The following is a 15,574-nucleotide window of genomic DNA, read 5'->3' on the forward strand; positions in this document are numbered from 1 at the left end:
AGAAAGCTGCCATATAAAAACCAACGTCATAATTGGTATATTTAGCTGAGTAACTGTTTGTTTTTCAACACCAATGATCTCCCCTACAACATAAAAATTAAAGGCATTCTCGAACCTACAAAAAACAGCTTATATTTTTTACATGCAATTTGTAATAATCCAACCTGGATTTAGTTTGTGTTTTATTGTTTAAAAAAAAAGGTGATGCGATACAACACCCATCCTTGAAACTTGTATATAAACCTTGTGGATGTGGAGTGTTACATGATCCACCAAGGGCTTCTTACTTGGAAATCTACAACTTTTCACCTACCATCTTGCACCATGTCCTGCCATTGGAAAAGTGGATCTGTAAGATCAGTTAGCAGCATGAGCAGCCACAGGGTCAGCAGTCTGGCTGGAGACTTGGCTATAGCAGCTGAACACTTTGCAGTTGGGAGTCATGGAGCCAACGATGGCCTTCTACATGGAGGAGAAAAGGAGACCATGCAGAACCTCAACATCCGTCTGGCCACTTACTTGGATAAAGTCAAGGCTTTGGAAGATGCCAACGCTGACCTTGAGGCAAAAATCAAGGAGTGGTACATTAAGCATCAGCCCAAAGTAGAGGACTACAGCCCATTCTTTCGCATCATTGAGGATCTTAGATGCAAGGTGGGTTATATTAGATGGATTTTAGTAGCACTATCAAATTTGGAATCCGCATTGTCAGACAGAACTTTGTGTGAGAAAAAAAGCCACAAGCATCAGGGGAATAACTAGAACTCAAAGGGCCCTAAAGCAAAATTGCAAAGAACCACCATCATTATTGGGGGCTAAAAAACAATGCTATTTATACCCCTAAACATTGGTGATCGGAGATGGGCATCCCATAACACACACCTACAGGGATCCTTTCCATATCTCTTATCACTGGTGCCAACTGCAGTTGACCACATAGAAGTTATACCCAGGTAATCTGAATGGCTCTACTCAAAGACCCAGGTTTTCCCTCATGGGTAGATGCTGGGCTGAACCCTGTGGTATGTATAAAAAAAAAAAAAGCAGGGACCACTGCTTTCATACAGAGAGCAAGGATCCAAGGGTCCTTTTCTGCAGCTGGTAGCAGGCTTTTTTACTCAGGCTTTAGCTGTTTTTGAAGGAAAATTAACTGTAAGACATTGATTGTTTTGGTATTCCTGTATTGTAAATAGCTGATTTGAGCTGAAAATCCAATTGGCCTTTAAGGCATCATTTTGAAAATATTTTTAAATATGAGAAAATATTAATGCTAAATGTATGTGATTTAGGAGTATTTAAATCAATGTGGCATTCTTTGGGGGGTCTTTGATAAGATCTTCGGTACATAGTATAATTTAGTATGAACCGAAAAAATAATGCTATAGAACATACATTTATATTTTGTATGAGTCACAAAGAAAATATGTTCTTTTTTAACTCAGAATTCTGAACTGCTTTTTATTCCCCAGATCTTAGCTGAAAGTTGTGAAAATTCCCGAATTGTGCTACAGATAGACAATGCCAGGCTGGCTGCTGAGGACTTCAAAATGAAGTAAGTGGAGACACCAGAATAAATGGTTTGTAATAGCCCTTCTCCTGACTAGGGTATTAAAGATGACTTGCCTCCCAAACTGCCTGATCACTACAACAAACCAACACAACTGACAAAGTGGAGTTTATCGGCCATAACAAACTTTTATTAACAAAATCTGTGAATACCAGAATGATATTCAATACAGTAGGAATGGAGCTCAAGGTCCTTGCAGGCACTTTACTTCAGTATTTTTGTAAACCTGTAGGGTAGGCCTCCAGCCGTACAACACAGGCAAGTGCACCAAAAACTGCAGATACAACCATGAACAACCACCACTTCACTTGCACTCAACCATACAAAATAAGGAGAGCCATACCTAAGATGGGTCCCTGCCTAATTTACATTTGACCCTAATGACCACCTTCAAGGACCTTGTAATCCTGCAAGCTGCTACAGCTTCCAGGAAAAGCTCACATCTGAATGAAAGTAACTAGAAAAGGAAAAACAAGGCAATGGGTAGGGAGGAATTTTGCCCAATGCCAGGCCAGCTATCTTTCCACTGAAGACTGCCTGAACCCCCCTCCAATCCAACCCACGAAGCCCCTCCTGTTCCTCTCTGATCCCACCATCAGGTATGTACCCCAACACTATATTTCCTTTGAAACTTTAAACCCCTCCTATGCCAAAGTCTTTGAAATCCAGTAATGTAAGCCCTGCATCTATGCCTCTGTCTCTCTTGCTTTGTGTCCAACTTTAGGCAACATATAGATGGATGTTTAGTGGTAATTAGGTTCCATCAGCATTTAGCTCCATTTAGTGCAACCTAATGACACATTACACTGATGCAGTATATACATTTTAGGTTTCCTTGCAGACAGATGTAAGTTTTTGTTGTAAATGGGTGCTGTCAGACCATGATGGTTGCAAGTGAATAAAAAAAAAGTGCTATCCAATTTCATCAACCTGCAGATGGCAGATCCTCTCTACACAGCAGAAACCAATACACTGTTTGCAGGCCTGTTAATTGCAAAACAGCAGGGAAGCCTGGTTCTCTCCTGGATGCGGACACTTGATGTTAGCTGTCTGTTAAATCTGATTTAACTCTTCTTGTCTTCTTTTTTAAAGTCACCATCTCTTCTCAGCAGATTCTTCATTGATAGACTATATCTTTCTTCCCCCTTTCCTCAACACTAGTGATGGGCTTGGGTGTGTTCGAAACCCCACATGCCCAATCTCGCCAGAAAGCCAACACTGCACAGCGCTAATCACAGGCAGTGAGACATTTCCCGATCTGTGCAGCTGCCGACCGGGAAATGTCTCACTGCCAGTGATTAGCGCTGTACGGTGTTGACTTCCTGGCGGGGTCGGGCATGTGGGGTTTGAATACACCCGAGTCCATCACTACCCAACACTCAAATTAATTATAGAGTTAAAAAGGCAGCTCCACATATAAGACAGGAATTTTGTCATTGGATAAAAAAGAAAAGGGTGTCTGACTAGGGGGCAAAAACAATTAGTTGTTTAGGGGTTCAAGTGGATTGGTATTATTTTTAAGAGATTAATTTGAAGGATGCAACCATTTTGCTTATATTCTTCATTTTAAATTCCCTCCGCTTTCATTGCTTGTTTGTTGGTAATTTTTTAAGGCTGTTAAGAGATGGCAATAAAGACAGCCATAAACAGATTGAATTTCAACCATTCCCTGCCAAATCAGCTAAAATTTGACCCAGGGGTGGTCCTCCTGGAACCACCTGGAACCACCTGGCTTGAAAAAACTAAATCTTAGATTATTTTTTAGGCTCCATTCACACCAATGCATTTTTTCATGCTTTTAAGACTACTTTCACACTGGGGCAGGCGGGCGTCGGCGGTAAAGCAGCGCTATTTTTAGCTGCACTATTCAGCCACCAGCGTGGCAGTTTTAACCCCCGCTAGCGGCTGAAAAAGGGTTAAAATTTGGTTTGGTGGCGTTGCCCCATTGTTTTCAATAGGCAGGGGCGCTTTAGGAGGGGTGTATACAGCGCTCCTACAGCGCTGCAAAGATGCGGCTTGCGGGACTTTTTTTTATTGTCCTGCAAGCGTACTGCTCCAGTGTGGAAGTGCTCGGGCTTTCACATTGGAGAGACTCTTTACAGGCGCTATGCAGGTGCTATTTTTAGCGCTGTAGCGCCTGTAAAGCACCTCAGTGTGAAAGTAGCTTTACAGAAACCTAGGACATTATTTTCAACATGGGTTCCTATGGAACATGTTCACATCAATGCATTTTTGTGCCTCTACATTTTTGGAAAGGGTCAGGGACTTTTAAAAAAACAAAACGCAGCTTTTTTAGCTTTTTTTAGTCCAATGGATTTTAACAGAAAAGCTGCAAAAAAAGCATGTATTGTGTTTTTGCCATGATTTGCATTTTGCATTTTTGATTCTGCCCAACAACAAATTTGGCAAAAAAAAAAAAAAAAAGCATAAAAATTGCAAAACACAAATGTAAAATTGTGGTAAAAAAATGCATAAAGCTCATGCCCACAGTTATTACCTTTTGTATCATTTGACCCTCCTTTTTAGAGTGTAGGCCCCACTGATTACTCCTGTATTTAATTATATTGTAAAAGGAAAAACAACAAGAAAGGCGCCTCTTAGTAAACTGTACATTTAATAGCGTATTGGTATTAAAATCACTCACATTTCAAACTTAAATAGTCCGGCGTAGAGAACTCAGTATAGGCATACGGGATAGCGTCCTCCTCTGTCCCACAGTCTTTTTCTCTCTTGCTGACGGCTGGTCTGTGTGGCATAGACTTCCGGGAACAGTGATTGTCCAGAACGAGGCTTGGCCACCGCCGAGCAGTTGATTGAGAGGCAGCTTGAGAGGCTGCCTCTCAATCAACTGCTCGGCGGTGGCCAAGCCTCGTTCTGGACAATCACTGTTCCCGGAAGTCTATGCCACACAGACCAGCCGTCAGCAAGAGAGAAAAAGACTGTGGGACAGAGGAGGACGCTATCCCGTATGCCTATACTGAGTTCTCTACGCCGGACTATTTAAGTTTGAAATGTGAGTGATTTTAATACCAATACGCTATTAAATGTACAGTTTACTAAGAGGCGCCTTTCTCGTTGTTTTTCCTTTTGTATATTTGGAGCGGCTTCACCTCCCATCTAAAGGCTGCCCAGCACATAGACTGCTTTCATCTCACGGAGAGTGCACTGCTCTAAAGGACATATCTTCAGCAACATTTAATATATCACAAACCAAGTAACCTGCGCTATTTTGCCTTTTCTTGTGTATTTAATTATATTGTAACTGTACTGTCTGCCCTCATGTTGTAAAGTGCTGCGCAAACTGTTTGCACTTTATAAATTCTGAATAATAATAATAAAAATCTGAAGATTGAAGGAAAAAACTGTCAGCCAAACAGTGACTGAAACCAATCAGCTGAAGTCACTATTCAAGTATTCAGAAAACTGGCACCAGCTGTCAGATTACAAAACCAGCAGGGGGATTCGTTCATCCTCGCTGTTTAGAATGGATGGGAGAATCTGTTGCATGCAAAAAATCTATGCATGTATGGCCAGCTTTAGTTAAACTTTTGGTCTTGTTTACTGTGAATTAACTAGGTTCTCTGATTACATGCTCATACTGGTTAAAGGAGAAGTAGGGCCAAAACTCTTTTGGCCCTACTTCTCCTTTGGTTTACAGAAGTGCACTTCTGTGACCATATTCATCTGACAGTGGACTAAGGTCCGCTGATGGTAGACTCTGAGGGGGGGAACCCAATTTTAATGTATGGTTGTACAGAAGGACAAAAAGGGTGGGGAGTTTGGTAATCCTGTGTTGTCAGTACATAACAGGACGTTAGGAAAACTCTCGATTTCTGGCGATGCACAGATATTTTTCTGTACTTGCAACATCTTTAAAGGGATAAAATAAGGGGAAAATGTGCTTTAGAGAAGTACTGATTTTTTTTTATTTTTTGCCCTGACATACACTTTAATCTTCACAGCAAAAAAAGCACAAAAGATATAGGCTAACAAAAAGGAAGAGACTTTAAAAAATAGCATTATCACTCACATACAATATGTCTAGGCCAACTTGAGCTTGATACACAAATTTGAATGTAATCCATTAAGAAGATGTTCAATAAATGCTTTTCTTTCAGGTATGAGAATGAACTGTGCCTCTATCAGAGTGTAGAGTCAGACATATGCAGTCTGCGTAGGGTACTAGAAGAACTGACATTTGCTAAGTCCACCCTGGCACCACAGCTTGAGAGTCTGAAGGAAGAGCTTGATTGCATGAAGAGGAACCATGAAGAGGTATGGATTTTGGTGGGAAAAACCATGTTGATGATCTTAATGAACAATTACCTTCTAGCTTTGGGTCAGTTATCACCAATAGCAGGTATAGAATTCAGAGGATTTATATACAAGGACTGAGGCAATCGACCTCCATTAGGTTTCCTGCTTAGTTATCATGATAGGATCTTGGCTTTTGGCCATTTGCTCAGTAGCACAGGAATGCAAATGTAAAAAGTTGTGCTATGATTCCTGGAGATGATATCAAAGCACAGCCTACATGACAGTGTTCAGGCCTAGTGATGTCACTTAGACCCAAGCACTGTCACATGGGGGGGTCATGTGCTCCCCATACCCAGAAGACCTATTCTGTTCTTAAGACCTCCAGCAGCATGGAGAGACAAGGAAGAAGCATGGCTGGGTAATTATACACATCTGGGGACTGAGCTATGTACACACACTCTCATTTTGCCCAGAGAGACAGATCTCTTTAGAGGCTCATGTCAAGGGGTGCTCTTGTCAAACACTGAAATTGCTATTCAAATGCAAATGCATGTATTTGAATGAAAAGGATGTATTTGACCTGCTTTGCCTGCAGTTCAAAGACACCTCAATAGGACATGCCAAGGAACGCATCCCAACACAAAGCCTTGTCTACTGCTCAATTTAAGCCAATGGGATTTTACTGAACTGTGTTTGACATGCATTCCAAATAAATGGCAACTGCAGGAAAACAACATAATGAGCCTTAAATGTATCTGGAATGGTGCTGAAATGATAATCTTAGAGATACTTATAACTCATGTTATGATTACCCTGGTACAAACTCTAGAAGCATCAGGCCAAAAAACCAACCCTTGTCAACCAGATAGGCACATTTTTAAAGAAGTTCACAAAAAAAAAAATAATTGTTGTCTATTTACTCCCAGTGGGTGAATGATCAGAGGTTTACATTACTTGGATATAAGAAAAGGAGTGCACAGTGTCCAGAGAAATACAACTTCAAAGGTAATATTCATAGGCCTTAATAAAAAGTAGCAACATGTACATCAAGCCAAGGCATCAGCTGCCTATACAACTAAAGCTGGCATCCCGCCATCCTGGTTTTCAAACCTTGATCCAACATAACCATTCATGGGAACTGTTCCCATTAAATAGTTATGCAGCAACAGCCCTGAAGAACGGGGAGTGTATTCCCCAGAAACACATTGGCTTGATGTACGTGTTGCTATTCTTTAATAAACGCCTATGAACCATACCTTAGAAGTTGCAATTCTCAGGACACTGGGCGCTCCTTTCATTTTGTCCAAGTCTACATGCTGAAACGACCGTAAGGTCGCACAGAAAAGGCAGCAGCCCAATCCCCAAGAGGGACCATCGCCACCATACATCACTGGGCACTATCCACCGGGAAACATTCCTTCCATTTTGCCCACACGAATACCCATCCATGATTAGTTACCAATCCATTCAGTCCAGTGTGGTCTCCAGCACAAGCAGAGGTTTACATTAAGCCTATTACCTTCTACTAGAGATGTTAAGAAAACTGAAATTCGAACCACTGCCTCACAATTTTTTTTTAGACCTAATCTACTTAGTAAAATATCAACTCAAAGACTGGTATGATTAACTAGTATTATAAGAGAAGGGTAAAGCAACAGATTGTTTTAATGTGCTATCCCATTGTATTTGTCTAGGAACTTAATGCTCTGAAGGGAGAGCGAGCCGACGTCAATGTGGAAATGAATGCTGCCCCTGGAGTGGACCTGGCCAAACTTCTCAATGACATGAGATCTCAGTATGAACACATCGCAGAACAGAACAGACAGAAGGCTGCTGACTGGTTCAATGAAAAGGTAATCCTGTCCTCATGAACTTCAAGGTGCACTTCAGCTTCTGCTGTTCAACTATTTTGGAACAGGGGACAATGTCAGGAAAGGACCTTTAGCACCCAAGGTGAAAAGGCCAAAGTGCGCCCTCCTTTCCCCAATGAGCTCTAAATAGCTTTGGTAGTATGGGTTGCATTTCCTGTCTTTTCTGCACCCCCAATCCTGCTGAAGAGCCCTATGTAGCTGTCTTAGCTGCTTACCCCACAGCCTGGCCCTGACAAAGGGTCAAGTTTTATTTCCAGTATATGACGGAGGATTAGATCTACAAGTAATATACAGTATAAAAGGGCACATTCTTTGTAGTGACCTAAAACTATAGTTGAATTAAGCAGCTTTTTTTTTACTTTTTATTTCTTTTATAGACAATAAATATTACTTTTGTTTCCCAATGCAAGGAAAGTGTAAATCTGGACAGTGAAATGAGCCTTCATAAGACCAGGCTCATGTAACGCCTAAGCCAGAAACGTCTGTCAATGTTGGATTGTATGGGGCCTGTCAATATTAATTACATGTACTTACTATTCATGCATTCCAGAGCGCAGAGCTCAACAAGGAGATTGGCCACAGCACTGAATTGGTTGAATGTCACAAGACACAGTTGACAGAGCTAAGACGTACTCTTCAAGAACTGGAGATTGAGCTGCAGGCACAACTTGCTATGGTAACCTTTACTCATTAATTATTTTAACTACATGCCACCCCACATCTCACATGGGTGGGGTAGAGACATGTAGGAGTGCCGAGTAGACTGGAATTTGATAGTGCCCTGTCAACAAAGTTTGCTGAAAGAGCAGACGTTTTGATCAGATACATATGTCTACACATTACAAATAAAGTAGTTATATATGAAATCATATGATTAAATAAGACAATTTAAAAAGAACACTTAGGTCTCCTTAAACTTTCAATTAGACAAACCTGGGAATTCTGATACACTTTTTCTCAGCATCGGGAGATTACAGAATGGGGCTCCAGGCAGAGCCAGATTAACATAGGGGCTATTGGAGTTGCAGCTCCAGGCCCCTTCCCCATTCCTTAAGATAGGGCCAGCCTTTGCTGAATGCTGCTGACACTGGGGATGTACAACAATCCCTGCTTGTCACAGTCACTGAGCCTGCCATCAGTCTGTACTGCAAAGGTGAGCAGATGGGGGGGGGGTGTCCAGAGATAAACAGAGAAGGGAATACAGTTTGGAGGGCAAACATGACCAAAGAGGGGGCGTGCAAGGGGGCTAGGGTGCAAAGATGAGCAGAGGCATATGGAGTTAAGCAGAGATGAGGGGGTTTGGTGTGCAGGGGACGGTTTAGGGTGCAGAGGTTAGCAGGGGGATTTTAGAATGCACAGGTGTACTGAGAGGAGGTGGATAAAGATGCAGAGAGATTTAGCAGAGAGGCAGGGAAGGGTCTGTCATAGTAAATACCCCTGTTACATGGCTGGTAAGTGTAAGACTCCATTCACATTGTGCAGATGTGACAGAGCGCACATGTTTCCATGCATCTCGTGTAGGGCAGCTCCTCCCACTCTTACCTCAATGTGGCATCGCCCATAGTGCGCCACATTACTACCCTACTACCCAAAGGCACCATCTCTCTCTCCCCCCATCTCTCTCACACCTTCCCTCTCTCTCATCCCATCTCCTCTCACCCCCCCCTCTCTCTCTCACCCCTCTCTTTCACCCCCTCTATCACTCTCTCTTAACCCTCTCTCTCCTGCACACCCCTCTCTCTCTCACCCTTCCTCTTTCTCCCACCCCTCTCTCTCTCACCCTCCTCTTTCACCCCCCCTTTCACCCCGCTCTCTCTCTACACCTTCGCTATTTAATTGAATATGTTTAAATATTTCATTTGTTTTAACAAAAAATAGTTTATTTTCATTTTATTTATTTGGCACACCAAAATCCTCAGCACTAGGCCCATGATGCTCTCAATCCGTCCAAAGCTCCAGGCACAAGTGACAAATCTGAAACTTCCCTAATGGCCGTGTAGTGTTAGAGATCCTTCCAATGGCAAGAATTTGCCAGCGACATTATTGCTATACAGTTAATAGGGGTAAACACATTAGAGAAAAATTACATTCTGCAGCATTTCCCTCAACAATGTAGTGACTCCTCACTCATCCAGTTGGCAAGGGAGTGACTAATGGAAGTATGAGCATTTCTTTGCAAACTACAGTATCGCTAAGGTGCCATGACCCTTACAGTAATTAAAAATAAAATTTCACATAAACCTAAGCACTACCGTAACACATAACCCTCTACTACCTGAACACTTTACACCTAATGCAGTCCCAACACTCCCTCTCAACACTTAAAATGAACCTGTCCCTTATCACTTATCTCCCCCGATTGCTTAACAACACCTAGAGTGAGCTCTTTACATTTACCCCCCCCCAACACTTTCTTCCTAAAACACTGAACCAATTAAGGCAAACACTGAGCCAGACTAAAGCTGGCTATACACTGCTTGAATTTTGGCTGGTTCCTGCTGTACCAGCCAAAATTCACATACTGGGTGGCCTTGTCGGCACCTTCCTGCCTGGCATCCTTTGTTTGGTAAATAAAAAAAGCTGGGCAGAAAATTGACACTCAAAGAGCAATTGCATCCAGCCAGTTGAAGCGCTGTTTGAGTATTGTGACAGCCGCTGCCAGCTGTCAGAATACAATAGCCCGGCAGGGGGATATTTCCATCCACAATCTATAGTGTGCATGGAGGAATCAGATTTTTTTCATTCAGCCTACAAAACTCTAATAGTGTATTGTCAGATTAAACCATAGTACTAATGAACCCATATTTTGCTACATACCTCATCCTGCACCAAGAGCCTCTGCATTGATAGCACTGATATCCAGTGCAAAAAGCATGCATCAGGAACCCAGTACCAAGACACCTAATTATGATGCTGGCCATAGACATGTAGTTTTTTTTATTTTCTTCATTCAGCCATCAGGCAAGTAAAAATTAAAAAAAACTACTGATTTCTCCATCAATGCAGATGGGGCGGATAGAGGATTAGCCCCCCCCCCACCACCACCACCACCACCCCACCCCCCACCCCACACGGGACATTGTATTGTGACAGCAGCCCCTGCCACCGTCAGAATACACTGATCAGAGGCTGCAGCTGCAGAAGGATTGGAAAGAATTAGTACAGCCCAGAATATGAAAGCCTTGCTCAGTCTATGTGCATAGATTTAAGGCTTGAGTTATGGCAAACTCTAAGGTTATTCTGACATTAGTACAATTCAATTTAGCATGACACCAAATAATTTTCCTGGTAGCTGGAAATAACACTTTAACATTTATTTCTTTCAGAAAAAGTCTCTTGAGTGCTCCCTGGCAGAGACAGAGCGATGCTACAGCACACAGCTGGCGCAATTGCAGGGTGTTGTAGGAAACTTAGAAGAACAGCTTAGCCAGGCCCGCAGTGATCTGGAACGTCAGAACGCTGAGTACAAACTTCTACTGGATATCAAGACCCGTCTGGAACAGGAGATCGAGACATACCGCAGACTTCTTGATGGAGAAGCGTAAGTTAGGTCATTTATTTGATATACTGTACATATTTATTTTGATATTTAAAAAATATACTGATATTTATAACGCTCATGTTTTGCAGATGGCATTGCAAAGAAGTATCAATCCCTGCGAAAGGTATATTTCATTTTTTAAATCTTTGGTGACATTTAGCAGACATGGGAAACCAGATGATTTCCAGCCACTATTCTAGCATACTGTCAAAGTGCTGGGACTTCTCTACAATGCAGGACTATTGATTGATTCAAATCTTTATCTCAGCAGGATTTACAACTGTATAGACATTTACAATCCTTAAAAAAAAGCAGGTTAATGCAAGAGTTAGTCCATCTAAAAAATTATATTTAGACATAGATGAAATCTGGTAGATTGAGTCGGCCTCTGAATTCCTGCTGGTATACAATGGGAACTTCAATATTGAGATGTCCCTGCCATAGTTCCCAATTCTTTTCCTTTCCACTTGTGAGTTTTGGGTGTTCCACTTGTGAGTTTTCAGTGTTCCACTTGTGAGTTTTCGGTGTTCCTGTCCCCCTTTGTGTGTTTCAGCTTTTCCTGTTACATTCCCTCATATAGAATTTCGATAACAATTTGACAGAGGAAGTAGGAGCTCCCAATGACCTCAGTAGGTGTAGGAATTCCACAAAATCTACCCCCCTCCCCCCCCCCACTGCAAGGGTTTAATGCTCATTTAGTCTAGGGGTAGGTTCCAGCATTGTTCTCTTTAGCCTGAAGCTCAAGGCTGCGGGAGGTCCCTGGGTGTAATCATGTACAGTGCAGGGCTAGTAACCATACAATGTATGTAGAGAAGGCAGATGCGTGAATGTGGCTAAGAGCACCTTAGAGAGGCTCCAGTGCTGGTCCGATTGCATGGATGGAGGAAGCCCGCTAGAGCCGGGAATACAGTATTACACCTTATCCATGTACCCCTGGACTAAATTTCACCCTTGCAATGTGTGTGTGGGGAGGGGGGATATTGCAAGGGTATATTTTGTCTAATTCCCCAAATTCAGCTTTAAAGGAAACCTGTTGAGACAGATAGGCTGCTGACCTACTTTGGAAAATGCTATTGTCTGGCTGTCTATAGCTTCAGTACTTCAGTAGTGTAGGTCTCTGACTTGGAAAAAAAGTGTAATAGGCAAAGTATGAATGAATTTAGAATTCATATCCTACATATATATTTAGTTCACCGATTTAGAAAGTATTAAAGCCATTGGCTATCAAGTAGAGGTCAGCAAAGGTTGCCCATATATTTTTCAAAGCACAGATTTCATTTGCAACAAGTAGCTTTTGGGATCACTATTATAAAGTTAAAACAATTGACCTGTCTTCGATAGAAGAGCAGTAATGTGTAGTACTTTAAATAACCCATCATATTTTAAGCTCTTTAAAAGTGAATTTCATGTACTTTGGCACAGATGCACTTTAACCTCTTCTTCCATTTCTAGAGCCCAACAAGACCAGGAAAGTCACAACCATCGTAGAGGAAGTGGTGAACGGTCGGATTGTGTCACAGAAAGTGAATGCTACTGAAGAGAAGCTGAAGATCTAACTGACAGTCTAGAAGCATATGTAAACGTTTCATGATGACTTATATGTGCCAGCAACACTTAGGCCTCATTTAAGACAGTGTCCAATATAAGAAAGATCTCAGACAGTGTGTATTACCCACGGCAATAATTTAGATGGCGAATGATCATATAATTGGACGCTTTGGTCAACACGTTCAGGTTAACTCAATAAGGTAGTGAAAAAATGTCAACAAAGGGCTGCAATCCATGGCAGCCAACAAGGGTTTCTTTTTCCACAGTCAGTTAAGACAAAATTTCTGATTGGTCGCTGTGGATACGATTGTTGTTCTTTGTACTGTTTTATTGAATATGTTTGATACTGTCCGTGGTGATACTTCTCTCAGATGCTTTCATAAATGGGGCCTAGTGATGTCAGTGGGAACTTGGTGTGAAGTATCTGTTTTCCTTCTCTTTCCAATAAACTTGTATTCTGCAAATATTTTCTGCTTTTGTGCTCTGATTACTATAAATGAGGGGAAATCACTATCAAACAAATAAAAACACAGGTGAAATTCAAAATGCTCATAGCTGAAGTAAATTCACTATGTTTGTCCTTTATTGTTGAATAATATAAAGTAAGTGACTAGCCCTTTTAAAGGCTGCAATTATCTAGGTTCCTGGTCGCTGTCTGCCCCTTGGCTGCTTTTTGGATTACTAGTGAACATTACTACAACAAGTAGGGCCACTCTTCCTTCATTTCAACCCTACCTCCTAACAATCTAAGCTCCTTAACCAGCCACCGCTCATCATGCAAAAGGTCCTCCCACTGCAAACTCAGTGTAGCGCTGCCCCCGTGGGGTCGCTGCGTGTAGTAGTTCCTGACATCACCCTGCTTGGGCAGATATTCACTTCAGACACACATTGAACAGTCCTTTAGCTTGTTTTTGTTGTTTTTTATTTAGGGTATTTAACTTGGATGGGGAAAAGGGACATGGGATGCCCAATTAATTGATCTTGTTGTATTGAACAAATGTTTTGAATCTATACTGGCAGTCTCTAAAACTCCATACTTCTCCAGCACATCACTTGAGTAAACTCCACTTTCTCTACTGCGCAATCAAAGTTTCCTGATACAGCTAACACATGTTTAGGCCCTACTCTGAATAAGTCCTAACAGTTGAAAAGCAACCAATAGCAATATGAAGAATACTTCTTGTGCTAGCTGCAAAGCTTGGTGGACTACTGGTCCCAGACAGTCCTGTGCAAATTCTGCCAACCCTCCTGGCTGCAGCAACTTAACTCCAACACTGGTGATATCAGGGCCTCTCCTTCTGGCCTCACATCCACTCCTGGCATGTCTCTCCCAGATTTCTCCACTGTGCCTGTCACTCACTAACCCCAGAATGGATCCCTCCTAGTAATCTGCCCGGCAATGTTCCCCGCTGTCCTCTTCCTGCTCCTGTTCCAGACACTGCTCAATGACCGTGTATGGAGAGGTTCCTTCCCAGCTCCCGAGCTCCAGGCCCGAGTTCACCCCCCCCCCCCCCCCAGAAAGAGGGTTCCCTCAAGGGTCATGACAGCCTAACACTCCATCACTAGTTCTTCCACCCGACAACTCCTCCCACAGCAGGCTGGTTATGAGTATATATAGGAGGCCTGCCCCCTGCCAATCCTAGTTGGGGATTGGTCAGGGCTCCCAGATACACTCCACGCCACTCCAATCCTCTGCCCTGCCTCTTTTCCAGAACTCTAGAAACAGAGGAGGCACCAGAGAGATGAAGTACATGTCAGTCACCTGCTGCTATACTCAAAACCACTCCCAGACCCCAGTTAAAAACAAACAGGCCTAGCTCACTGCTAGGCCTGCCTAAATTTACCTGCACTGACTGTAACAAAAACACAACTACTCTAGCAACCTACCTAAGGTAGAGGGTGCTACAATAGTCTGGTTGAAAAAAAAGACACAAGTCTATCTAGTTCAACCAATAAAAGAGGAAAAAAAACAAACATTCAGTCTTATATACACAATCCTATACCCACAGTTGATCCAGAGGAAGGCAAAAAACCCTAATCAAGCATGATCCAATTTGCTCCAGCTGGTAAAAAAAATCCTTCCTGATCCCCCAAGAGGCAATTGAATATTCCCTGGAATAACTTTACCTAAAAATGTTAATATCCAGTTATATTATTATTATTTAGGAAAGAATCCTAGCTTTTGTTAATACAATCTACTGAGCTGTCCAGGACCAGCTCTTGAGGGAGTCTATTCCACATTTTCACAGCTCTTACTGAGAAGAAACCTTTCTGTATTTGGAGATTAAATCTCTTTACCTCCAGCCAAAAAGAGACCCCCTTTGTCCTCTGTGATTACCTTAAAGTGAATAACTCAACAGCAAGTATACTATATGTTTTTATACATGTTGATCATACCCCCCTTAATCTCCTCTTCTCAAGAGAGAATAAATTCAGTTCCTCTAATCTTTCCTCATAGCTGAGCTCCTCCATGCCTCTTGTCAGTTTGGTTGCCCTTCTCTGCACTTTCTCCAGTTCTGTGAAGGCATGCTCACCAATGCCCAGGACCAGGCAGAGGCATGCGGTCAAATGAGAAATCAAACATTAAGGCAGTCCCCGATTTAGAGATGAGCCACTTGTGTGCAGCAATAACATACATTCCTTCTGTGAGATTTTTGTCACATGTCACTACACACTTGAAACTGATGTATGTTGCATTAGGAGGGACAAGCTGAGCCTTTGCCCACTCCACCAGCCCAGTGTACCTCTGTTACCTCACTCGCAGTAACAGAATGTAGTCCCAATCCCAAC

The 15,574-nt window shown here is 42.3% G+C and overlaps 1 protein-coding gene across 1 annotated transcript; it reads left to right on the forward strand.

The window, feature by feature from the left end:
* Window positions 1–264: 264 nt before the first annotated feature.
* Window positions 265–12,836, forward strand: LOC141113783 (keratin, type I cytoskeletal 42-like). The gene is made up of 8 exons (XM_073607065.1): window positions 265–654; window positions 1,470–1,552; window positions 5,686–5,842; window positions 7,519–7,677; window positions 8,246–8,371; window positions 11,022–11,236; window positions 11,326–11,360; window positions 12,689–12,836. Exons 1-8 carry the CDS (start codon window positions 265–267, stop codon window positions 12,790–12,792), a joined length of 1,269 nt encoding a protein of 422 aa, XP_073463166.1. The 3' UTR covers window positions 12,793–12,836.
* Window positions 12,837–15,574: the final 2,738 nt, after the last annotated feature.

Source organism: Aquarana catesbeiana, linkage group LG12 (assembly GCF_042186555.1).
Source record: "Aquarana catesbeiana isolate 2022-GZ linkage group LG12, ASM4218655v1, whole genome shotgun sequence".
Lineage (NCBI taxonomy): Eukaryota > Metazoa > Chordata > Amphibia > Anura > Ranidae > Aquarana > Aquarana catesbeiana.

Bases quoted from the DNA above. Each gene is read 5' to 3' on its own strand.
- LOC141113783 (XM_073607065.1), top strand. From the start codon at position 265: ATGATCCACCAAGGGCTTCTTACTTGGAAATCTACAACTTTTCACCTA. The intron at 5,843-7,518 runs GTATGGATTTTG...GTATTTGTCTAG, and splicing joins TGAAGAGGAACCATGAAGAG to GAACTTAATGCTCTGAAGGG. The intron at 11,361-12,688 runs GTATATTTCATT...TTCCATTTCTAG, and splicing joins AGTATCAATCCCTGCGAAAG to AGCCCAACAAGACCAGGAAA.